This window comes from Polyodon spathula, chromosome 25 (assembly GCF_017654505.1).
Source record: "Polyodon spathula isolate WHYD16114869_AA chromosome 25, ASM1765450v1, whole genome shotgun sequence".
NCBI classification, from domain to species: domain Eukaryota; kingdom Metazoa; phylum Chordata; class Actinopteri; order Acipenseriformes; family Polyodontidae; genus Polyodon; species Polyodon spathula.
In genome coordinates this window covers 19,715,778-19,739,984 of record NC_054558.1, presented here as the reverse complement: position 1 = coordinate 19,739,984, position 24,207 = coordinate 19,715,778, and the positions used below count along the sequence as shown (strand labels likewise).

The 24,207-nt window shown below is 40.8% G+C and overlaps 2 protein-coding genes across 4 annotated transcripts; one reads left to right on the top strand and one right to left on the bottom strand.

Moving 5' to 3' along the window:
- The first annotated feature begins 33 nt into the window (after positions 1-33).
- Positions 34-10,675, top strand: LOC121299769 (E3 ubiquitin-protein ligase RNF34-like). 2 transcript variants are annotated; one of them, XM_041227808.1, is made up of 8 exons: positions 34-97; positions 3,677-3,895; positions 4,740-5,132; positions 6,500-6,559; positions 6,894-7,095; positions 7,190-7,219; positions 7,892-7,936; positions 9,182-10,675. In XM_041227808.1, the coding sequence occupies exons 2-8, from the start codon at positions 3,692-3,694 to the stop codon at positions 9,364-9,366; spliced, it is 1,119 nt and encodes a 372-aa protein (XP_041083742.1). In that variant the 5' UTR covers positions 34-97; positions 3,677-3,691; the 3' UTR covers positions 9,367-10,675. The 2 variants fall into 2 exon arrangements, with proteins under 2 accessions (XP_041083742.1, XP_041083740.1); XM_041227806.1 differs by lacking the exon at positions 34-97 and adding an exon at positions 1,123-1,215.
- Positions 10,676-13,730: 3,055 nt separating this feature from the next.
- Positions 13,731-23,573, bottom strand: LOC121299711 (lysine-specific demethylase 2B-like). 2 transcript variants are annotated; one of them, XM_041227652.1, is made up of 9 exons: positions 22,702-23,573; positions 21,363-21,506; positions 20,957-21,043; positions 19,703-19,987; positions 17,634-18,418; positions 17,144-17,307; positions 16,348-16,509; positions 15,645-15,863; positions 13,731-14,460 (listed from the first exon to the last, which is right to left on the bottom strand). In XM_041227652.1, the coding sequence occupies exons 1-9, from the start codon at positions 23,128-23,130 to the stop codon at positions 14,279-14,281; spliced, it is 2,457 nt and encodes an 818-aa protein (XP_041083586.1). In that variant the 5' UTR covers positions 23,131-23,573; the 3' UTR covers positions 13,731-14,278. The 2 variants fall into 2 exon arrangements, with proteins under 2 accessions (XP_041083586.1, XP_041083585.1); XM_041227651.1 differs by having other exon boundaries at positions 19,703-19,996; positions 22,702-23,572.
- Positions 23,574-24,207: the final 634 nt, after the last annotated feature.

Sequence of the window (24,207 nt, the reverse complement as noted above, 5' to 3'; positions counted from 1 at the left end):
TCGCCCTAGCTATCGACTAGCTCTGCTGTTGATTTACTGCTTTGAAGGTCTGTGCTGTCCATTGGGTTTTGCATGGTGAGGAACGAAACGAAAACAGGTAAGGGTGGTTTGTTGAATAAAGAGTATTAATCTAGTAGATGTAAGACATGAATTCTGCTTTCAAAATAAAGTAATTTGTTAACTATATATTTTTCTTCATTAAGCCACAGCAAAGCAGTTACTTAGAGTAAACAAAAACTTTTCAACTTACTTTGATCTCCTCGATGATAACGGTCCTACATAAATGTCGGGGTTAAGCGATAATGGATTGCCTGAGGTATTCGACAATTCAGTTAATTTAATACCTCAGCATAAAATAAATAATTGGTTCTATGTTCACGTTTGCAATGTGTCTGTGTTCGTGGAAAACGTTCACATATTTAAAAACTAGAGTGAGACAGCTATAATTAAAAAAAAAAAAAAATACCGAGACAGTATTAGATTGTAAACATGAAAAAACGTGGAAACTTCTCAGAATCAAATTCTAACTTTGTACGTCAATACATAAACAAATGTGTGCATTGACTGAATCCCCAAACTGATAATATCTTGCTGTGCAGGTATGTTTTTAATGTTATTTGCTCTACAGACAGCATTCCTGTTTCCATTGAAGACCAAATACACACGCTAGTAATGATGTTTGTAAGACAGGATAGTATCCAGGCGTGTTGTGACACTGTAGTGGTAACACTAAGAGTGTAAGTAAAATGTATAGTTTTTTTTTTTGTTTGTTTTTTTATCTTGGTGTTCGAGAAGAAAAATAAATCTGTGATTTTATTTAAGCGCAACACGTTTAACGTTAGCGTATTTATTATAAGTGTATAAAAACCACATACCAATACATAAAAGGAAATCATTTTAAACAGATTAATTTTAAACACGGACTGTAGTCATAATACACAGCAACATCGTGCAAGCTCTTATCCATCGGTTGCTCAGGAACACTAAGGCGACGCCCAATCTGATCTAGTCACCCTGACTGGCGCCTCAAATCATCACTGACGGCAACTTTTGGTTCTTGATTGGTCAAACAGCTGTCTGTCATTCTGTTTGTTATTCAAAAAGCCCTGGGTGTGACGGAAGACGTCGACGTAATGAAGTGATTCCTGGTGTTCTTGATGGCCAGTGCTTTATTTTTAGGTAAAATTTTCAGCTGGGAGTTACCGAGACATGAAGGTAGAGTAAATCCATGTTGCATTGTTAAAAGTGGTAGCTCGCTATTGTAGAATATGTTATGTTTTTTAAAAAAAAAAACGGAAGCATTCGTTGTAACGGTATATGAGTACCTGCAAAACGGAGACGAGATTCCGGTTCGTGGTTAGCATCGCTGTGTGCAGAATCAGATCGATTATACATTATTTTTTAATCGAATTAAACATAAATACGAGTGATAATGCACTAGGTCGGGTATTATGTTTTTGTTTTCCTTGGCATTGCTTGACATCCTTGTTCGGGTGTGAAAGAGTCAAAAGACATATCATTAGTACAACGTATTTGCAAGTAAACATAAATACAGTCTGGATCCATAATGTTTTATCTTGTCAGATGTATTCGCTGGGATGTATTAATCGCGTTAAAGTCATGAAGTATGTTGTATTTACATGAAGAGGGAAAATAAATTATTATTCAGTGGGCAAAACGGAAAAGCTTGTTTTGCGTGCGGTGTTGCTGTAATCATGCATGCGAATACACAGCACTATTTATGCGCATTCCTTCAAATATGCGCTGCCTGTATGTCGTGATACTGCCGGGTTTTTTTTTTTTTTTTTTTTTGCATAGCTTATGTGATTATCCGTTGTCCGAAAACCTAATAAATGTCATTCACTGCAACCAGGATTAAAAAACAAAACAAACAAACAAACAAAAAAAAAAACGCCTCCGTAAACGGGACGAAATGACTTTGTCTGGGTCAAATCTAGCCCCATGTGTTTTAGTTAATTCTGTTTTCGTTTTGAACTCATCGTCGTCGTTCTTTTTCACGGTATATGCTTTATTAAGACACAAACGAGATTTGTATAAAAAAAATATCACTGGTGTATGTAAACATTGGATGTAGAGACAAGACATTACTTAAAACACCGACAGGGCTAGATGTCGGTGGCAATGAAAAGCTTAGCGCGGTTACCGTGGTAGACGCATGGAAGTACATGCAAGCCCATACAGGACATGGATTACATATTGTTGCGGTGCACACACTGAATACATGCAGCAGAAATCCGAGGCGTTGTAGATTTCACTGTTGTCCGCTTGTGTGAAAATCAAACTACAGACATGCGGTTAAAGCAGCGGCGTTTTCCAAGATGCTACTGTACTGACCTCTTGTCTCTTGTGGGGAGAGGGAGCAGGTGATTCTAAGCTCAAAGCGACTGGGATTAAGAGATCGGCTTCTTATTGTGTTGAGTTGCGCTAACTGCACGCTGTTGCTCCAGATCAGGTGCACGTTTATTGGTTTTCAAATCAATTACGTTAGTCGTTTATACATTCAATTAGGCCCCGGGCGTTATCACTATATAGTTTTATTATACAGTAGATTTTTGACAGTTGCCACTGATCCTTCCTCTCGGACCCTGTGGTTGTCTGTTGCAGAGAATTGGGACATCAGCACTGGTAGAGGATGTGTGTGTGTGTGTGCAGAGAGGGTATTGGGGGTTAGGTGCCAGGGCAGCTGCTGTCTGCCACGATTGCTGGGTTGAGAACATTTGGAAGTTGAACAGGGCTCCCAGGGGTCAGTTCCTAGGCTATGGGTAGCCCAGTGGAAATGTCCTGCTTTGGACACTGTTGGAACCTTGTATAAGTCTGCCCAGGACAGTAACAAGTGCACTGTACTGTGTTCTAGTGGTGCCTGCATAGCTTGAGTAGACCTTCAATTAAATGGTGTAACCTTTTCACCCCAAAGTCAGGACAGACACTATGCTTGCTATTGTTGATTATGCATTGTCTGCTTTCTTAAAGACAGTTTATTTCAATTGTGCAAATGAACATGAAGATAATGAACGAGTACAGAAGTTATTGATTCCTTGCTATTCTAGACTGAGTTCTGCTATTTCTGCCATGCTTCAGACAATTATCATTATGTGCTAAATGTTTTAGCTCTGATCAAAAGGGTTGAGAATTTTCTGAGGTGCACTTGTGGAAATCGGAATACAAAACGAGTCAATGATATGATGGCATGCCCATGTGTCCAGTCTCGGTTCTAAACATACAGCCTTCATTAGCCCAATAGCCATGCAAGTGTGTGTCACTCTGCTCTATATATGATACCATTAAGATCTTGTGAGTACACTTGCTTATTCACAGTTCAGTGTTTTGATCGTATGTTTGCGGTAGGGAATAATAGTGTATGTTGTTCATTTGAAATATGGATTGTAAATGTGTTTTTATGTATGTAATCTTTCAGTCTTTTTCAGTCTTACAATTGCTGATTTGCTGTGAAAGCAGAAGTCTTTTTGATCTCCTCTAACTTGTTTGACACTCATTTTTTTCTCAAGCTTTACTTTTTTTTAAATTTTACAATGAGACCAGCAGTCTGGATTTTGAATGCTGTCAGTCATGCACATGGTCCTTTGAGAAAGCAGTGTTAACAGTACACGTTTGAGCAGTCACTAGCCCATCATGATGATGTGTCTCTGAATTGCAGGCTGGGGCCTCGTCCATGTGGGCTTCATGTTGTGGTCTGCTGAATGAAGTGATGGGTACGGGAGTAGTGCGGGGCCAGCAGCCAGGGTTTGGTGCAGGAGCCGGTCCCTTCAGATTTGCCCCCAATGCTGGGTATTCAACCTACCCCCCGCCTTCATCGGGAAATGCTAGTCTCGTCTGCAAAGCCTGCGGACTAGACTTTTCTGTGTTCAGGAAAAAGGTAAGCTCTGTTACATGTTGCATCACTGCCTGTCCCCAGAGAATAAATACAGAGTGGAGGAGGCATCTAGCCGCACAGTATTTTCACATACAATGTCATTATCTACTGGAATGATATTTGTAATATGGCCACAGTGTAAACTGCTGTTTCCTGAGAGCTGATCAGGATAAGAGGTGTTAAAAATGGAAAGTTGCATCATTTAGGAGGACAGTGCCAAGACAGTACACCAAGCAGGCTAGCTGCGCTTGATCTTGATTTGCAAGCGATTTGATGCTGAGATCGTACTTGATGTCGGTGTGCTCTGTGATGCAGTCATCTATGGCAGCTCTGAAATAAGAACAAATAATTGTGTAGCATGTGTATGTGTCTTTAATTGTATTTCAGTTTAGTATCATTTGTAAGGGAGATATTTTATTACCTAAAGCCAAGATTCAAATGAATAGTTCAGCAGGTCATGGTGATCTGCTTTTCACTCTGTATATGTGTAATAGCTGTGGTGAGTATGGCAGATATTACATGGATAGTGTTTAAGTGGTGACGGTTTTTTTAGTTTTTTGTTGATTTGTAGAGAAACACTTTTTGGATTGCATCATGATGTCGCTCAGATGTCAGGAAGTGATGCGTTGCGTTCAGCTTTCCACCAATAATTCCAGTAAAACATGCCATTGTTTTACTTTGTTCACATGAAGTCATTTTGTTTAAACATTTTATAATTTACAGTACATGCAAACCCTGCTTGGTTTTAGGTTTTTTTTTGTTTACAGTGTTTTTGTTTGACTTCTAATGCAAGGTTACCGTTGTGTGTTTATTTTCTAACTACGGTACGCTTTTTCGTTTTTCTAAGCATGTTTGCTGTGATTGCAAGAAGAACTTTTGCTCTCTCTGCTCAGCCCTGCAAGAAAACCTTCGGAGATGTTACACGTGTAATGTACTGAAAGAAACCACATTCCAGAGGCCACAGCTAATGAGACTGAAAGTAAGAGACCTGCGGCAGTATCTAATGCTGAGGAATGTATCGACAGAGACGTGTCGCGAGAAAGAGGACTTGGTGGACCTTGTGTTGTTCCATCATGGATCCGATGCAGAAGACGACTTGGACACAAGTAGTATACGTTCATCCAGGTCTGTGCTCGCCACGCCGCATTCTGTATTGCACTCCGCTCCGTCCCAGTCCTCGCTGTCTGCCTCTCCAGGAGATCTGCTCACTTGGAGTGGAAGCTCAGGAACAGCAAATCAGGTACAGTATTGATTATGTAAACCTCTCATCCTAGTTCTAACAGAATAAAAGTACTAAATCTACTCCATTTAACCCTTTGCAGTCCATTTATTCAGCGCTTGTCAGGCGCATTGGGTCCAATTTATTTTCACACGTGCTGTTTAAAATATTTTTTTTCAGAGTAAAACAGGTTTAAAAGGCATTGAATTGCAAAAGGACACTCAGTACTGTATCTACAGCCAAGCCCCACCCCTTGTTCGTGGTATTTTTCACATACCTCTTTACAGATGTGCATACTGATAAATCCTCTCCTGATCACTCGTTTTATCACCAAACTCCTCAATAATGCAATCCAAGTCATTATTTTATTACTAGAACATCTCCAAAAAGCTCTGCAAATGTCCGTGTTAGTCTTTGAGCGCTGGATGCAGAAGCAGCTATCTCCTTTGTTATGTCAGTGTTATCGCTGTAGTGGATGGGGCTATCAGATCCGCCCTTTTTTTAATTAAATTTTTTTTTCGGCTCCTATCGGTTTCACTGAAAGGTTTGAAAGGTTTTCTGTGCTTTTTCCAGAGAAAAAAACGACTAGAGACCTGTGCTTTAAGTCTTTTTGATGTCGGACAGGGTCCAACATCAGACCAGAAAGGGAAAATTATAACGTCGGACCTGGTCTGACATAGGACTGCAAAGGGTTACAGCAGTTTACCTTTGAATCTGGTGGGGTATATAGATAGATAGATAGATATATGTAGGTGTGTGTGTGTGTGTGTGTGTGTATATATATATATGTTTATTTTTTTCCCTGATCAACTTGGTGGACCAATGTAAATAACAGCGGGAGGGTTTGTTTTTGTGTTTTCATAGAAAGGCTTGAATGTAGATTTTCACAAACTCTATAAAGCAGTGGTCTGTAGCCTTTCCATCACCGTTGAGTTTTCAGGTAAGGAAGGAAGGTCTTGGAATGGACTGGATGAGAGTTGGTACTGAAGGGCTGGGTTTGCATATTGCAGATGCTCTGACAGCAATGCAGAGACCATGACTGCATGCTTTTCAATGGAACTCATTAGCTAATGGTTTAGACTGTGGTTGGGAGCTGAAGAAAATTCCACAAACCCACACCAACACGGGTTCTGCATTGCAACTGCACAGTCATTTTATAATGACGAGTCATCATAGGGGTGCAGCACAGTACTGTACTAACCTCAAATGAGTAAAGAACAAGTCCTTGCACACGTTCATGCTATAAAATGAGATGCTGTTTGTAAGTGGCTTTGATTTGTCAATGGAGCTGAAGTCCAGTTCCAGTGAGACGTGTGTGTGTTTTAAATACAGAAGGTGAAACCTGTTTCAAAGATAGATCTGTATACTTTGTATCGGTTTGTGAGCAGGAACATGGTGATGGAGCAGCTCGGTTGACTCTGGAATCAGATGAAAATGTAGAAGCACAGGTAAGCAGATAGACAGCCAGGCACGTTTTTAAAAAATAAATAAATAATGCAGCGAATGGATACTATCTAAAGGAATACTAAAACCATGTGGCATAAACCTGAATATTTTTTTTTTTTTTTACAGCAACTGCTGTTTTAAGCATGTCATTATTTTTAGAGACACTATGAAGCCTAAAGCTCAGCAAACCAGTACTTAAAATGGTCTTCCCACTGTTGTACTTACCCCTATGAAATGTCTTTCATTGCCTTGTTTTAGAATAAATGAGTGATTACTGGTGTTGACTGCATCTTTGCAACATTAGTTTAATGGACTCTGCCTAATGTTTCTTGACAGGATACTCCGCTGTCTAGAAAGCGGGCAAGGGCCTCTCTCTCAGACATATCCACCATGGAGGACATCGAAGGACTGAACGTCCGGCAGCTCAAAGAGATCCTTGCTCGAAATTTTGTGAACTATTCAGGGTGCTGTGAAAAGTGGGAGCTGGTGGAGCGAGTCAACAGACTGTACAGAGAGACTGAAGAAAACCGGAAGTCGTGTATGTGAAAGAAACGGTCTACTAGTAGAAATAAGTAACAGTATTTCTGATTTAACAGCTTTTTAACTAATTTTTTCTTTTTTTTTTTTTCTAGTGGAAAATGTGGACAACAGTAAAACTGCAGGTAAAGTTTTTGTTGAATGTGAAGTAAAAATAAATAAATAGATATTTAGAGAAAGTAGGTTATCTTGTTCATGCTATTTGAGTAAGCTCAAGATTAAATGAGCTGTATGATCACACCACCAACAAAACTGTTAATGGTACAATGATAGGTCTTTATTGTTCACATGTATGTGGTAATTGCATTAAGCTAAGTTTCACTTTGCTAGTCTCGTGTAGCAGCACAGTGGGGTTTATTTTAATGAAACCTTGGCATCGTTACTGCAGTGTGATAGGGTCACATGTTTTTATAGTATTGCTAGAAAGTAGTGGGTAATGTAACTCTATTGTAGAAGATACTGCCTCATTTACAGACTGGGCAAAAAGTGGAGAATGGTCAATAGCTCAGAATGCGTAACTCCCAGTTTAAGGATACTGTAACACAAGCACGTCTTCTGCTTGTTACAACACATTGCACATATATAAGTTCACTGAGATCTTAATGGCTTTCCATGGATTGTTGAATAGTTGCACTCGCCTCTCACAGCTTCCGCACGTCACATGACCAAATCCATTTGCAGACTATGAGATTTTGTGTTTGGTAGGTTCTCCAGTTATTTGGCCAGCTGGTGTGTAATGTACGCGGTGAGGTGCGGATGGCGGTTTCTAACTACTCTGTACTTTACTTCCCAACAAGTGGTGACGTCACACCCTCAGCCTATCTGCAGTGGTGGAAATGGAGGTGAGTGAAGTGTGAAAATGCACAGCCCTTCTGCACTGTGGCTAGCAAGTGAATTCTGTATTAACAGTGTTGTTCGTGTGGTTTTGCTGGTCTGTCTGCTTTAGCTGTTGATTCTGAATAGTGTGAAACTTGCAGAAACGGAAGTGCTCATTGCATGCAGCCTGCGTAGAAAACTCCTGCAAAGGATGACGAGTAAGCATGCTGTGAACTAGTTGATTAAAACTGAGTTCCAACAGTTACTGCTGAAATCATTGGGTTAGCTCTTATATTAAAAGGGAGAGGCTTTACTGCAGTATTACAATCGAAAGCTTCTTGTCTTCATTGCATCTGCATCTTCCAGGTGACTTTAACATTTTTTTTTTTTGCTGTACAGCTATGGCCAAATGTTTTGCATCGCCCCATCGAATTAACTAATTTTGCTTCCTCAAGTCGAATGAAAGCTGATGAATAATGTATACATTGAATTGCATTCAAATTTTGCAGTTTCCTGTATACTTAACGGACACATTGAACAATGAGGCTTTTGCAATACCATTTTGTATTTAAATAAAACTATATGAACATCATTTAGATTTTTTTTTTAAAAGTATTGTCTCAATATTTAAATTCTAGGTGATGCAAAACTTTTGGCCATAGCTGTATGTAGTTCTTCATGCATATTATAATTGTGAATGCCATTGTTCAGCAGAACAATATTATAATGTTCCACAGATAAGCCTGCATAAACAGTTGCAGGAAGTGCCAATATAACAATGGAATAAAGGATTGCAGGTTTAGATATACACTCTTTCAATCTGCCAAGATGTTTTGGAAGTAGAATGCTTCTGATTCCGTTATACAGGTATGCAACTAGTGTCAGATGCCAAGTCTGGTGTGATCTTGCAGCTTGAAGTGCCTTGCTTTTGAATTTGAGGTATCTCTAAACTGTTCCTGGATTCACACCTCTGGGAAAGCGCAGATGCAATAAGATTGTAATAGAAAAGGTAAACACTAGAGCAGAAGTGTCTACAGTGATTTGAATTTTAAATGGCTTTTATTTTCAGCATGGCTTTCTCATTCCGAGTTAGATGTTAATTTTTGATATGTGGAAATGACGTTTTCCTTCCTTCCGATGGAAAAACTCCTCCTTTTTAGACTGTTTAGAACACAATTATAATGAAGTAATTTAAATTTGAGAAAGATAATCGACCCACCTCCTGTTAATTAATTGAATATTAGTAATCCTGCTTTATTTGTTTTTTGCAGACGGTGAGAAGATGCACTTAAGCAGCGATGACAACCTGTGCAGGATCTGTATGGATGCTGTGATTGACTGTGTACTCCTGGAGTGTGGCCACATGGTCACCTGTACCAAATGTGGAAAGAGAATGAGCGAATGCCCCATCTGTCGACAGTATGTAGTACGGGCAGTGCACGTTTTCAAGTCGTAACATTGGAGAGGGGAGGCTAAATATATTTAGGTTGCTGACATTCACGTCATCTCTCATTTTTGCAGTGTTATTAAAGGTCTGCCCGCCATTTAATTCATCCCTATTTGGTGCCCCCTCAAGCACTGCCCAAATGGATTTGTGTGACAAGTGGATGATTTGAGAACTGGAAAGTAGAGAATGCCTACAGACTATACCAGTAGCTTCAAAGTATTTGTGTATCGATACCCTCTTTAGTGAATGTGATGTTTTGTAATGCAAGTCCCTGTTCTACACTCTTCTATTTTCTTTGTGCCTTTAGAGTAATCTGGTCTCAATGAAAATTACAGAAATAAGTATCGGTCAGACTTTGTAAGCAAAGGTGTCTGGCTTCTTGGAGTCGGTCAGTGCAGTCATTTTTAATTTTACTATTCAGTCGACAATATTCTGGCTTTTAAAGTTTGACACACATGACGATTTAATTAAATTCAGTTGATGTGACAAATGCTATTCTATTATACAGCGTATTTGTGTGTTTTAATTGAGGTATTAAATTAAAACTATTGCATATCTGCCAAACTATTGCATATCTGCTTTGGATCTCTAGTCACACCATTCGGTTTCTCAAAATGGGCTTTTAATCAGACTCGTACCGAAGCAATACAAGGATTTGCAAATTCATATTCTGTAGAAATGGTGCAGAAACTAAATAAGTACAATTTCATATCGCTAACCTAAAATGTATATATCTTTTTGTTTGTTTTTGAATGTTTAATATCAGATTTTTAAATATCATTGTAAGAAACTGCGTTTAACAATTGTGTAAAACTGTAAAACTATTGAAATATTAAGCTTGCTTGGCCACCTATGATTGAATCTATAAAACAGAAGATGGTAGAATGCTCACTTCCTACTACCTGTCCTTTTCATAAGCACTGTCAGGAATTATGCTTCAAGATACACTTTCTGGTGAGCTGTGGGTGTTTGTCCCTAAGTGATTTCTTACCTGCAGCCTTCAGTTGATGTAGTGTAACACTTAGAATTGAAAACACCACTGAGTGCTCTTCAGTTATAAGTAAAAAATGCTTCTGTGTCTCCTTGAGGATACATGAAATAAAAAACACCAGTAAACCTTCACCAGGACGTCGTGCAGCAATATAAAACCAAAACGGGTAATGATGCAGGCTGCATGTAAGAGACACTGGAAAAGATTCCTTAAGAAAACAGGTGTTTAAATTAGGTATGGTCTTGTATTTTGGAATGTTGAACTTTTTATTTTGGTTTAAATTAAAAATAATTACAAATTCATTGAATAAAAAATACAGTACCTTCACTAATTGTTTTGTTGAAACAGTGATTGCAACTCTGTTGTCACATACTGGCCCCAGAACTGTGAGGTTACCAACAAGGGTTTGGGAAGGACTCCTCTCGAAAGACAGAGTCGTGTTGGTTCCAAATCGTATATTTGGGTAGAATGTAACATTTGAATCAGCAAGGCTCTGATACCATCAAATCAGTTTTGAATCAAGCCGACAATAGAAGACTATGATCTTGTAAAGGGACAGGACAGAAGACTTCAATCTAGTGGTCGATTTAATAATTCCACAACTGAATTTCTGTACCAGGGATATTGAAACTAAAACAAGCGTTCATTGCAGAGAATTTCTTTACTATGACTGGTCAGCAGCTCGTCTTGAAATCCCAATAGCCCAGGAGAGTATTGTTTTTCAAGTTTTGCTCATACACTCCTGAATGTGTGCTTGCTGGGACCTGAGACCTTCCCGCTAGTGATTATGCTGCATCTGTGCAGCATTTCAAATAAACATGTACAGTTACAGCCAAAAGTTTTGCATCACCCTAGAATTTTAGGATTGAAACATTAATAAAAAGAACATATACAAAAAAACACATCATTTTGATCTTTATCATGTAAAATCAAAAATTATATCCAATGTGTCTACTGCCAGCCACACTTGGTACATGTTAGATTTTGAAATGACATTTTTATGGAAAACTACAAAGTGGAATGTAGTTAAATGTGTTAATATTATTTCAGCAGGTTTCATGACTGACACAATGCAACACTTTTGGCCATAATTGTGTGCAGCTTTCTGATGTCATTAAAACTCTCGAAAGGTTAAACCCCTAGATAGGCTTACATGACAGTACATCAGACACCACCATTCTGGAAATGCCTATTTCAGCGAATCCTACCAGTTAAATATTCCGAAATTGCTGGATTCTGGATTTTGTCCAATAACAGAACAACTCAACATACCAGTTTTAAAGTGTTTAAAATTTATAAATAATGATAAAAAAAAACCTACAGCACTTAATTCAAAACATGTTTATACAAATCCAATTAAAAATGCTGTCAGTAAATGGCACTAAACTAACAGATATTCACGTTCACCTCCAAGGCATGCAACAGTGGCACGTTAAGACTTCTTGGGGCCAAAACACTGAACATTTTACTGGTTCAAAACCTTAACCCACACTTGATGGATTACAGAGATGGCGCAGTTAACAATATATATATATATATATATATATATATATATATATATATATATATATGTACACACACTATTTATTGATGACATAGGGTTTGTTTTTTGTACTACACATTGATATTGTACACAGACTGTACTAAAGATTGTGAATTGCATGTGGTTTTGTAATGCCCTTGCAAGAGTTGGATCAGATGCAGAAAGAGCACATCCTGCTGTGTGTTAAACAGTCACAGTGGGAGCGTTGAAGATGACTGATTGTAACTTACTTGTTTATGCCCAACATTTATTTTCTGTCTTCCCCCCTTCCACCCCCACCCAAACAGTTATTATAGCTATCAAAACACCACATTATCCCATCTTTCCCTATTATAAATATTTAATAAACCTTACGGGGAAAAAAATAGCTATTTATTCAAGTCAAACAGTGCAAGTTGTGTCCCCCCCATACTGTATAAAGACATTGAAATATACATTATAGTAGATGCATATGAAAAGGGATACGAACCTATTAACTTTGAACTAACATGTTTTATATCTGAATACCAAAGTGTGTTATAACACCACAGCATATATTAATATATTAACACTTCTTGATTTGGACAAGTTATAATAATAGGCATATTCTAAAGTATAGGTTAAGTTAAAATGCAGAGTGAAAATGGGCAATTAAAATCTGTACACCAGATTGCATTCAATATTGGCCAAAAGTTTTGCATCACTCTACACATTTTAGGAGTGAGACAATAAAAATAAATTAAAAAAAAAAAAAAAAACTATAAAAAAAACACAATAGTACAGTACTTGCAGTGCATTCCAAGACTTCCTTAGCCCTCCCAGGCATGGACTCAAGTGAGGTACTGAAAGGTCAATTTATCCTTTAGATTCATCCATGCAGCCTTTACACTGGATTCCACTTTGTTTCAGTTGCATGGTTGACCTTTTCTGATTTCCTGTCCTATCAGACCCCATTCTCAGTAGAATTGAGATACAACAAATTTCAACGCCAGCATTGCAGTGGCGTGATGCTCTCGTCTTCATGTCAATGTCAGCATTGCAGTGTCGTTACGCTCTCGTCTTCTACCCATTTCTTCACTTGTTTGGCTCCATGGCAAGGAGCTCCGTCATCTTGGAGTAGAAATCACCCTTGGGAAAGTGGTTCTGAGCCGTAGGGAGGAAGCGATGTTGGAGTGCTTTCAGGTACCAGGATCCTGTGCCTTTGGCAGAAAATCATCCACAGATATGGACAGTTTCCAGATGCTTAGTCTCTGGGACGGTACACTCTGTCTTGTACCTTTCTCCTTTGCGCCTTCGAACTCTTAATCCACATCAGTTTCCAAAACAGCTCAAGGGGTGACTCGGAGAAAATTAATTTGGCCCGGTCTGCAGGTGTGGCAAAATTGAATGCGATCTCTAATGTTTTTTCTTGCTCAGAAGGGGCTTCTTAGCAGGCCTCCCTGACACCAGACCATTCTCCAAGAGACGCCTTCCCTTGAACTTCTTTCCACTGTCACTCTCTTAAGCTCTGCTGGCTATCTGACGACTGCTAAAACCTTCCTTATGAAGTGCAAGGGCTGCTGAGTGCGTTTCCGAGGAGGCATGGCTTCTGCCCCATGGCTTGCTCTGAAGTTACAAAATCTACGTAAAAAAAATCATGCTTACAGTATATAGCTTAAATCTTATAGGTTATTGATTACTTCTAATTGAGTAACACGTCAAGACTTGACGTCTTTTAAATTTTTTTCAGTTGTTCGTTAATTTAATATGTTAACGTAACTTTAGTCAGCAGGTTTCATTTATAAAGCCAAATTATATCATTCTATAGGGTGATGCAAAACCTTTGGCCATAGCTGTAGATAAGCAGTTTTTTGTTGTTTTTTTTTTTTTAATACAAAAATATTTCTGCATGAGGTTTATATTATAACAAAACATTAATAAAACAAGGTAAAAAAATGACTGCACTATGTGGTCCTTTTTTGTTTAGACACATTGAGAGATTATATATATATATTTTAAACAACTTAAAAAGATTAAATCTTAACAGTACAAAACACATGCTTTTATTGACATTCACTCCACAAAGCCAAGTTTTGCCCAGTGTCTGTACAATCTGTAAAGCCCATCTGAAACTTGGACAGTACAACGGTATGAATCCATTTCCTTAAACGTGTTTAATATCCACAATGTAGACTAGTATGAACTCTGATCTTGAATCTTCAGTTGCAACTAAAACACTTGGGGTTTTTTTGTTTAGTTTAGTTTTTTTTTTTTTTTTTTTTTTTTTTTTTTTAAAAAAGTCTCGCTCAATACGTGAATAATCCAGAGAAGTTTAAAACGTAACTGAATTTCAGAGCTTGCATGTGCTGCTGCACCATCTGAAATGATTCCAGTTTTGTTTTTATAATCTATAAAATGTCCATTACTAACTAGCTCAGTTTTTGCAGTAGTTTTTCCTCTACCAGTCCAAACTGTACGCTTACAGACATCTCTGCTATGAACTGTTCACAGCCTTCCTTGCACACTTGTTTGCAGTACCGCAAGTCAATGTGACAGATGTTTCCACAGCGTTTGAAGTAGGTCAGGCACTGGTCAGTAACCCTATTGCAAACTGCAGGGAAGGAAGAATTAAAGCTAAGTGTGAAAAAGTAAAAGGATAGTTAATAATAACTAGAGTATCACTCATTTACATGCATGAAGAATCGTGTGATGTAAAATAAAGCACTTAAAACTCTTCTTAAACGTCCTGAGGTATATCAAAATCACAAGGACCCAAGTAATGGTTCACATTTATACCACAATGGCAGAGGGTGGACATTACTGGATGTTAGCTAGTAGGCACCTTGATACCGGAGGGCTAAAACGTTTTGGTTCGGTACATTTTGTGATTTGCTAAAATTAAAAATTAAAACACACACACAAAAAAAAAAAAAAAAAAAACCATTAAGTTCCACAGGAAATCGTTTTATAGGTTTAAAGGAGTTGCAAATATCACATTTATTTGAAAAGCAGCATGGTACAGTATTTAACCCCTTGCATTGCCTGTTCTAGGATTGCCAGATGCCTACACAATCAGATCCCCATTTACTTAACCCAGTAATGCCCAATGTGATTTTCCTCAGAGAAGAGAATGCAATATTCACGAAAGAATCACTAATCCCGACACCAAACTCAAACTAGAACACATCCAGCCGGCAGCAGAGTGATGAGCGCCTACACAATGTAAACCCTCCCAAGCAAAAAAATTTAAAAAAATTAAAAAGGCAAGTGCAAAACATAGGTTTATTCATTTTGAGAAGAGAGAATTTGCTGTAGTGCTTTGCTGTCTTGCTTTATGAAGATGAAACACATTGTATTTGGGGACAGTGCTCATGCAATGCTGTGCGATTTCTAGACAACAGAATTCTGGTATTAGGGAACACAAGGCAACCCTTTAAAAACAGCATACAGTGAGGTACAAGGTTTTGCATGAAGGACATCTATTACGGGCTGGCTGATACAATATGCTCCAAAGGTTACTAAAATAAATTGTTTGGCCTTTGTGGGTTTATCAGAGAAGCTGTGCATTTTTACAGTATGTACTATAAAACACCAGATCAAACCCCACATTCATAAAACACACAAAGAAAAAAAAAAAAAAAAAAAAAGGTAAAGCAAAAACCGATTAACTGTGTACCAGTAATTCAGTTCTGCACATCCTGAGTCAAAATGCACTGTGTGATGAGGAATTACAGGTTGTGTTTCAGTATAGACATGTTTGTGTTAATTCAGTGACAGGAATTTTCCGTTTCCTACCTGACAGATTAATCTCTGTTAGGGAATCCCGAGTGGTGGTGCCCACTGCAGTTAGAATGTTAATAGACTGGTCAGTTATGTGGTTACAGTAACTGAGATCCAGTTTGGAAAGTAAAGGCATGTGTCTGATTATAAGACGAAGTGAAGCGTCCGTAATATCCAATCCCGCCAGACGCAAGTCTACAACATTCCTCAGTTTACTCCGATTGTCTATTTGACCTGTTTTGGGGGGAGAAAGCAAAAATAACAAGTTAGTAAGCAATGCAGCTGCGTGGAACCAAGGAAAACGAAACACATTTATGCTCTGTTGCTGTTAAAGTAGGGTGTGAGTGGCCACAGTAACATGAGACCAGAAGGAAGCCAGCACCAATGGACTATACCAAGCCACCGAGGCAAGATGGACCCCAGATGATCCTAAAAGTTAGGAGAAGCATTTTAGTAGCTCTAGCAGCCCCTGCTGTTCATTCTTGGTGAGGCCAACAACCTTTTTTTGTGAGGTCATGAATCTTCTGTCTGAATTAACATGGGGACAGATTTATCAAAGCCTTTGTGAAAGAGAAAAAAAAACACATCTCTTCAGTGTTCCCAGCAGGAGTCACTGTGGTGCAACAACACAACTGACAAGGGACAAAAACATAAAAGAAACACTGTTAATCTTTTCATTCCTGCCGGACGTGGCTTTTCTTTAGCAAGCTGCCATTACCTGGTCTGTTGTCAGTTGGGGGAGAGAGCAGGTCTCTCATCTGAGTGTCTTTTAACCCTTCGACCCACTGGACGTCCAAGGTCCGCAGCAAGGGGCAGTTAGACGTGCAGAGTGCTGACACTGCCACCCAGGAGCACCCTGATAACAGTAGCACCCGCAGACCTGCAGGGGAAACAAGAACAACAGTCAAAACACCAGAGCTGGCTGTTTCAAGTGTCCTGTGTGGATTCACACACATAGCAAACAGCTTCCCAGGTCACTTCACCCAGCGAGACCCAGCCAGCTGCTTCTCCTCATGACTGACACACTTTGGCCCCCGAGGTAGTTGTATAAAAAAACGTTAGTAGTTTTATTTTTGTTTGTAAAAAGAAATGAAAGTAACTGGTAAAATGTAAAGTTTATTTTCTTGATAAACGCAAGTTGAAAGAGCAGTGGCAGCCACTCCCAGGACGGCAACAGCAGAAGGGAGTCCCACTGTTAGAACAGGATGCGTTCCAATAAACAAGATCGGATCTCAGCTTCCTGTAAAAACCCATAAAGATGTAGGGACTACCAATTGGCCCAAGTCTTGTGACGAAGGAACTATTTTCACTTGTGGCCTGCACTGGATTCAAGCCCTTGACACACTGCTCCACCTAGCCCCTACCTCTGGGCTTCACCACGTCTCTCCATCGCTTTGCAACACAGGGCTATATTCTAACAAACACCAGCATCATTACTAACACACCACCTCATTGCAGTGCAATAGGACGCTGGAACTGTGCTGTTTCCCGAGCTCAGGTTCAATGCTACCTACCTGGTAATCTATTAATGAGCCAGCTTAATTGTTTTTTTGATATATTCGTCCAGCTGAGGTCCAGGGTCACAGGCTGCCTCCTGATGATGCCGCTGAGCATCAGAGGAGTGATTGATTTGCACCGGTTCAGATTGATTTTTGTCCAGAACCTCTTATCACAACACCTTTAAAAAAACAAATAAATACCATAAATGATTCGCCCATAGGAAACAGTACATCATTTATAGTAGCAGTACTAAAAACTCCCGCTAAAAGCAATGGCTTCGCATAATTTCTAATCAAATCAATCTGAATAGTACTTCTAGTAATTTATTAGATTAGTTATGGTATGCCAGAATCCAGGGGCCAGTTTCATTCTGCAGAAGAAAACACTGATATTTTAAATCATTTAGACTTAATTTCAACTCTACACAACAATGAGGCTAGTTTAGTACAAACTGAACACCACACAGAACCTCCTCATGATACATGCCAGGCGTGCCTCACTCACCATCGATTCCAGGTCTTGCAGACTCTCATGCAGACACACAGCTCCTTGTGGGACAGGTACCCGAACACGCCCATCCACACCTCCCTGCGCATCACATGCACCGCCCCGTCTTCCAGAGGCAGGGAGTCAGGAGGAGGGCTGATGGGCGGCGGCCGGATCACATGACGCTCCATCTGCATGCACTTCGGGGGGGAGTGAGAGGAGGGGGGGCGGGGAGACACGGGAGTGCTGGGGGGGGAGAGCTGCTGGAGTCGGGGATGGTTCCTCAGCTCCCTCGTGTTCCCGTTCTCCCGTGCACTCCTGTGCAGCCGCTCGCTCCTGCTGCTGGCACCGTTATTCCTCCTGGGCTCTTCGTTCTCGCTATCCGGCTCTGATTTTAGTGCCTGGCAGTTCTCGTGGGCCAGGCAGTCCTCCGTCTTCTGGATCTCCAGGTTGAGCTCCTTGCTCAGCTCTTTGCTCAGTTCCTTGTTGGCCAGCCTGCGTTTCCGCCGCGCCCGGAGCCTGCCCTTCTCATGGGGCTCGTTGCCTCCCTCACTGCTGGGCCCAGCCTGCGGAGAGCTGGAGCGGGACTGGTCGCTCTCTCTCGTCTTCAGGGTGCGATCAGAGAGATCCCCCCCTCCATCCCCGCAGCCTTCATCTTCCTCCTCCCTCTCCACGTCCCCCTGCTCTTCTTCCTCCTCCTCCTCCTCCTCATCCTCCTCCTCCTCCTCCTCCGGCTCGGTTTTGATCTGCCGCAGAGGTTTGGGGATCAGCGCGCGGTCGTCTGGGGTCTTCCAAGATCTCCTCTGTGTTGACAAGAAAAAAAAAAAGGGATTGTGTTACATTGAGCAATGCCTTTATATGGCTATCCACGATCCATGTGAAGATAAAGAGGGGGGTAATTTGTTTAACACAGCGATGGGAAAAGGACAAATAGAAGACTGTAAATCGATCCTTTCACAACATGGATCCAAATGTCTAGAACAGATCTATGTGTATGTAAAACAAAAAAAAACCCACTGAGACTGGGCCAGTGAAACAGATAAAGGGCAGCACCTGATCAAAATCCTAAGCCTGTTTGGTAATTCAGCCAGGGAAAATATACCAGTTACTTTCCAGAAGAGTACTGTTACAATTACACACCCTGGAGAAGCGAAAGGCAGAGGATTTAGGTTGCTTGTAATCTATAATGCTTTACTCAGCACGGCGAGTCTCAGAATAAACACAGATTGGGCACATGTCCTAACATGGCTGCCCGAGGAGATACTCCCAGTGCAGAGGGGGCCTCGAGAACTTTCATCTCCAATCCATCAGTAGGCACGTCTCTCCTCCTGTGTTCAGGACATTTCATTACAGAATACCAGCCAGCGAAAGAAACACAGAACTAACGGAAACAAGCTGCAAGGGCTTTTATAAAAGTACCCTCCTAGCAGGGCCCCCATAGAGGTGTTCATGAAAAGCTACAGCTCAAGTAAGGCTACAGAAATGTCGGCTCTATATGCATTAGAAGTTATAGAACTTGCAAAAACAATGTTTGCTTGGACAACACAATGCAATTATAGCCCAATGCAAACGAAGTACATATGCATTAGAAGTTACAGAAGTTATAGAAACAATGCTTGCTTGGACAACACAATGCAATTATAGCCCAATGCAAACGAAGCACAAGAACACCAGCTGCCTAAATGCTTCATTGTGTATCCTCACCCCAGCACCACAACCCTAACGAAAATGCTTATTGTGAAAACGCTTCTCCATTCAGTTTGCAATCTGAGCGTTTGCACATAAATGAATCAGACTCTTGCAAAAACGCATTAAAATGACGAACAGTATAATTTTTGGAACAATTACTTAAAATACGTCCCGTCCCCTCTTCTGAAAAACGACTACCGATAGTTAAATGACAAACTGCAGCTTTTAAAATGCCCAGAGAGCGCCGACTTCATGACAGGATCAGCGTGTGTGTATGCGAGCCTGTACGTGTGCATGCGAGCCTGTACGTGTGCATGCGAGCCTGTACGTGTGCATGCGAGCCTGTACGTGTGCATGCGAGCCTGTACGTGTGCATGCGAGCCTGTACGTGTGCACACCTTTTTCCTGATGCTGGGCTCCGTGCTCTTGTCAAACTGCCTCCTCTTCCTCCTCAGCGGCCCCTCATCCGTTTTCCTCCTGGGCAGGGCGTCTGGCGTTGCAGGCGCTCGTTTCTTGGCTGGCTCCTCTTGGGCTTTGCGTTTGGGAGTCTCCTCGCACTCCACCTTCCTTTTGGCAGGAGCGGCAGCCTCCGTCTCCTCCTTGGTGTCCCGGCTCACTCTCTGCTCTTTCAGCAGTGATCCAGGCAGGTTGGAGGCGTACTTAAACCCTGGACCTCTCTTTTGCTTGTAGACCAAAAATTAGAAAAAACAAAAAGACAACTTTATACCTTATGCCTATTAATTTCACTGCAGATGATACTTGACCTCCATCCACCTTGAATCAACCTGATCACCATCATCTCAATGGCATTAAAACATATCAAGGAAAACACTTACTACCTTGATATTTCGCTTTTTATTTTATTGTTTTTGGAGTGTCACTTATCAGCTCATTTAGTAAATTCAGACAAAGTTACGATACAATTACACAAAAAAATAACTCAATTCGAATTTCCACACAATGTAATGGTTGGAAAACATGTCCCAGTTCCTTACTGACAGAAGAAAAGCAGAAAAAGATTAAAGCACTAAAAATTTAAAAGCATTTAACACTGACCTGCATGCTGTTCATACACTGCTGCCACAGAGCCAGCTGCAAAAAGCATACCTCTAAAGCCATGTATGAAACCTAAAACTGGGCTGGTAATGCAAGCACATATATGCAATGTGTAACTATGTGCTGTAAAAAAAAAAAAAAAAAAAAAAAAAAAAAAAAAGAAGAGAGAAAGGGCAGGGTGGCATGGCTTTGGACTGAACTATCGAGAAGTAAAAACAAAACAAAAACTACTAATTTGGCGTTTACACTTTACAAGATCTCCCTCTCTCAGAGGTAACAGGTTCTTTCTTTGTAGCCACTAACTCCCAATTTCCTTTACAAACCACCCCCCCCCCCCCAAAAAAAAAAAAAAAAAGCTTAGTAATCTGCCTGAAGTGCTCCAGTAGCAGGAACTGTTTATCTGCACATTGAAGAAGAAAAAAAAAAAACCTCCATCAGACAATGAAATCTGAACCCAAGCAACCCTGCAGCATGCATTAAATAAAAACGTCCACCGAAGTGCACTGTATTTTCTTTGGTCTATTTCCAAATCGCCTGCACATCTCCAAGTGTATAGTATAAAAAATGACAGACCATGCTGCAGCCTAGAGACTTACTTTCCCGGTTTTCCCGGCATGGTTGCACTTCGGACACTCCCAGCAGTTGGGAAGCTCGTCGTTCACCACTCCGCCTGCGTCCTTCACCTAGGAAGAAGAAGAAAGGGTCTCAGTGAATAGTCAGTCACACACGCCCGGAGAGGAGTGCTGGGCTGGGCTGGGCTGGGCTTAAGAGCAGACCTCACAGAGGAACTGAAACTAACAACTCCACACCATCTCTGTATCTCAAAGTGGAAGCACCGTTTTAGACATTAGACTATGTATTACTGTATGATTTGTGCACTAGTGTCCAGTGATAGAGTAGAAATTACTAGGTTCATTTTGCAGAGATTTTGCTGGGGGGTTCTACTTGGCATCTCTTTTGCCTGGACAGGACAGCATCTCTCTCTCTCGCTCTCGTACTTACCTTCAGGCAGCCAGGGTGCACGATCTCATTGCAAATGGAACATTCCATCAGCATGACGTTGAACTTGTCCTCCTCGTCCTCTACAGTGTCCTCCTTGCCAGCCTCTCCACAGACCAGGCACACCGCAGTGTGGGGGAGCACAGGCTGTGCAAACACAAGGCAACACATACACTCTCAATACAGGCCAGCAGGTCACTTGGCTTGGGGACCAGGGCAGTTTTTCTAAACCATTTGGAATGCAAATTCTAAAATGTATTACAATTTATGAAAATTTAAAAAAACAACAGTACAGTATTACTGGTAATAAATGTATTAAATACAAAGAGCGCACTCCATTAAAAAGATAAACATCCTGTATATTGGCTTTAGCAGGAAGTTAGTCTGCAAGGCATGGGTCAGAATCTAGTTAAACTGTAAAATCTTTTGAAGAAAAAACAAAAGCACCTACAGCTCCCAACACAGTACAGCACTGTTAAATGATTACTAGGAGTCTTCTGCTGTGTAATTTCATTATTAAATCTAACTCGGGTACTGGAAATAGGTCATGCTTTGATCCTCACTGTGTTTTTACATCACATCCTGCTCCGTGTGTGTTCATAAACAGTTACTCTGCTCAAAAGCACTTCACTACAGGAAGCTTGACTGCTTGAACACACAAAAGAAACGTCTTGTTATATACAAAGTTAACTATCTGTAACTGATTCCACTCAAACTACCTGTGTTTTACAAGAGTACTAAATTCACTGCAGCCCTTCTAATCCGTTCTGCGATTCAACATAAGGAAAAGGTTTCAAATTACCCATTTCCTGTACCCTAAATAGATCAACCCCCCTCAAACACCACCGCCAAGCTATTTCCCTCTCAAAACGTTACCTTTGACCTCGCAGATCTCAAACGAAAGGAAGATTTAGTGAAGAACCTCGCCCATAGGAAACCGACAGCAACTGACCAGGAGAAATGATTTGCATTTGGGGCAGAAGCCTGTGTGTGTATGCTGCTGGTTACTTCCTGATTTGGGGTTTGTGTGTGTGTACTGTATGTGTGAACACACCAACTAAACTGGAGAGGCAGGGCCTGGGGATTCAGATCTTTAATAAAATATCAGAAGCCAGCTTTCCTTTAAGCTTCTAGTAAGCCTGTCTCCAGCTATGCCAAATTTAAAACTTGCAGGGCTGTTTGAGTACAGGTGTTCACATTCTGGTGTGCACATAATAATGACCAACTTGTTTAAATACCAGGGGCTGCGACCACCATATTTTCTTTACACCTAAATGAAATAGACATATATCCATACATACATACTATTATTGAAAAATGGCCCATTCGACCTGGTACTCACCGCGATGCACTGCCTCATGATGCAGGACTGCTTCATCCTGCCTGGCCCCCCGAATTTCTTCATGTCCTTGCAAAAGTGGCACTCCCCGCACTCGGTCCGCAGGCAGGCCTCGCATTTGCGGCATCGTGTCCTCCTTCGCCGCGCCCCCGCAGAGGCTCTGTTTGCGGCCAGCTTGACCGCCGCCGAGGCACCCAGCTTCCCCTTCGGCCTCCCCCCGCCCTTCTGCTGGAAACACAAACACAGCACAGTGTGAATACAACCAGACCAAAATACTCCGACCAGGACAGAGAGGACAGAACCTCCACACAGCACAGCAAGACCAAAATACCCTGACCAGGACAGAAAGGATAGAACCTCCACACAGCAAGACCAAAATACCCTGACCAGGACATAGAGGATGGAACCTCCATACAGGGCAGCAGGCAACATTCCACCTTGTTTAAGACAAATCTGAGCGCATGTTTCAGTAAGAGAGTCTTAATTTACACACAAGTGTGACCTGCAAAATACAGGAATATTAAGTCTCACATTTTGGCAGTGGAAATGGACTCCTGAAGCAGTCCCACTATCACTGGTACAAGTGCGATTGGACCCCTCAGTGGAGTATTCTTGTTTCAGTACCTTCAGGGGTTAACAATATCTACGGCATTACTCCGCTCTCTGCAAGCAGGCTCCAATGGGGAAGGAAACTTGATTCCCAAAGCTAAAAATGACCGTGACAGGATGTAAAGCTATCTACAGACTTTCACTTTCACACACTACAAGGGTTCAGTGCATTGACACTTATTATCTGAAGGGGTAGCTGCAACAACAGAGCGACCAACAGCATCCATGTTCAGAAATTCACATTTTCTAGTGTTAACTTAAAGAATTGAGGGGAACAGTGCTGGAAAGGATTTTGTAAAAGCTTGTAAAACTCTATAGGAATGCATTTATGTTGCATGGTATGTCCAGTTTAAATCCCTACCAGAGCAGCATGCATGCATGCATGCATGCATATATATATATGCATATATATATATATATATATATATATATATATATATATATATTTTTTTTAATTGTTTTTAAATCCTTTTGTAGTTCGTGGATGCAGCAATAAAATAACACTTTTTATTGCTGCCAGAATAGCTGAATTCTAGCAGCAGGTTTGTATTTGTATTGAAAGCTTTCAGTTTGCTGTGTGGAAGAAGCTGCTCCTGTGCTTGAAAGGGAACGGCCCATTTACAGTGGCATGGTCCTGCACTCACTCGTGTGTTTTATTCTCAGCCCTGTATAAATTCACTTCCTCCCTCCTTTAACAAGCCCTGGTAAAAGCAGGCCGCAGCTCATTCTGTGATTATTGACTGTACTCTGGGATTTGTGAACGGCTAGCACAGCACTGACTGCTTGGTGCTTGACAGATGTGAAACAGAAGAAGAGAACGCAGAGAAGTGCTTGATGAGTACCGGAACCAATGTGAACAGGACTGGCTGTATGTGTCTGTTTAATATCAGCATTTGTAAC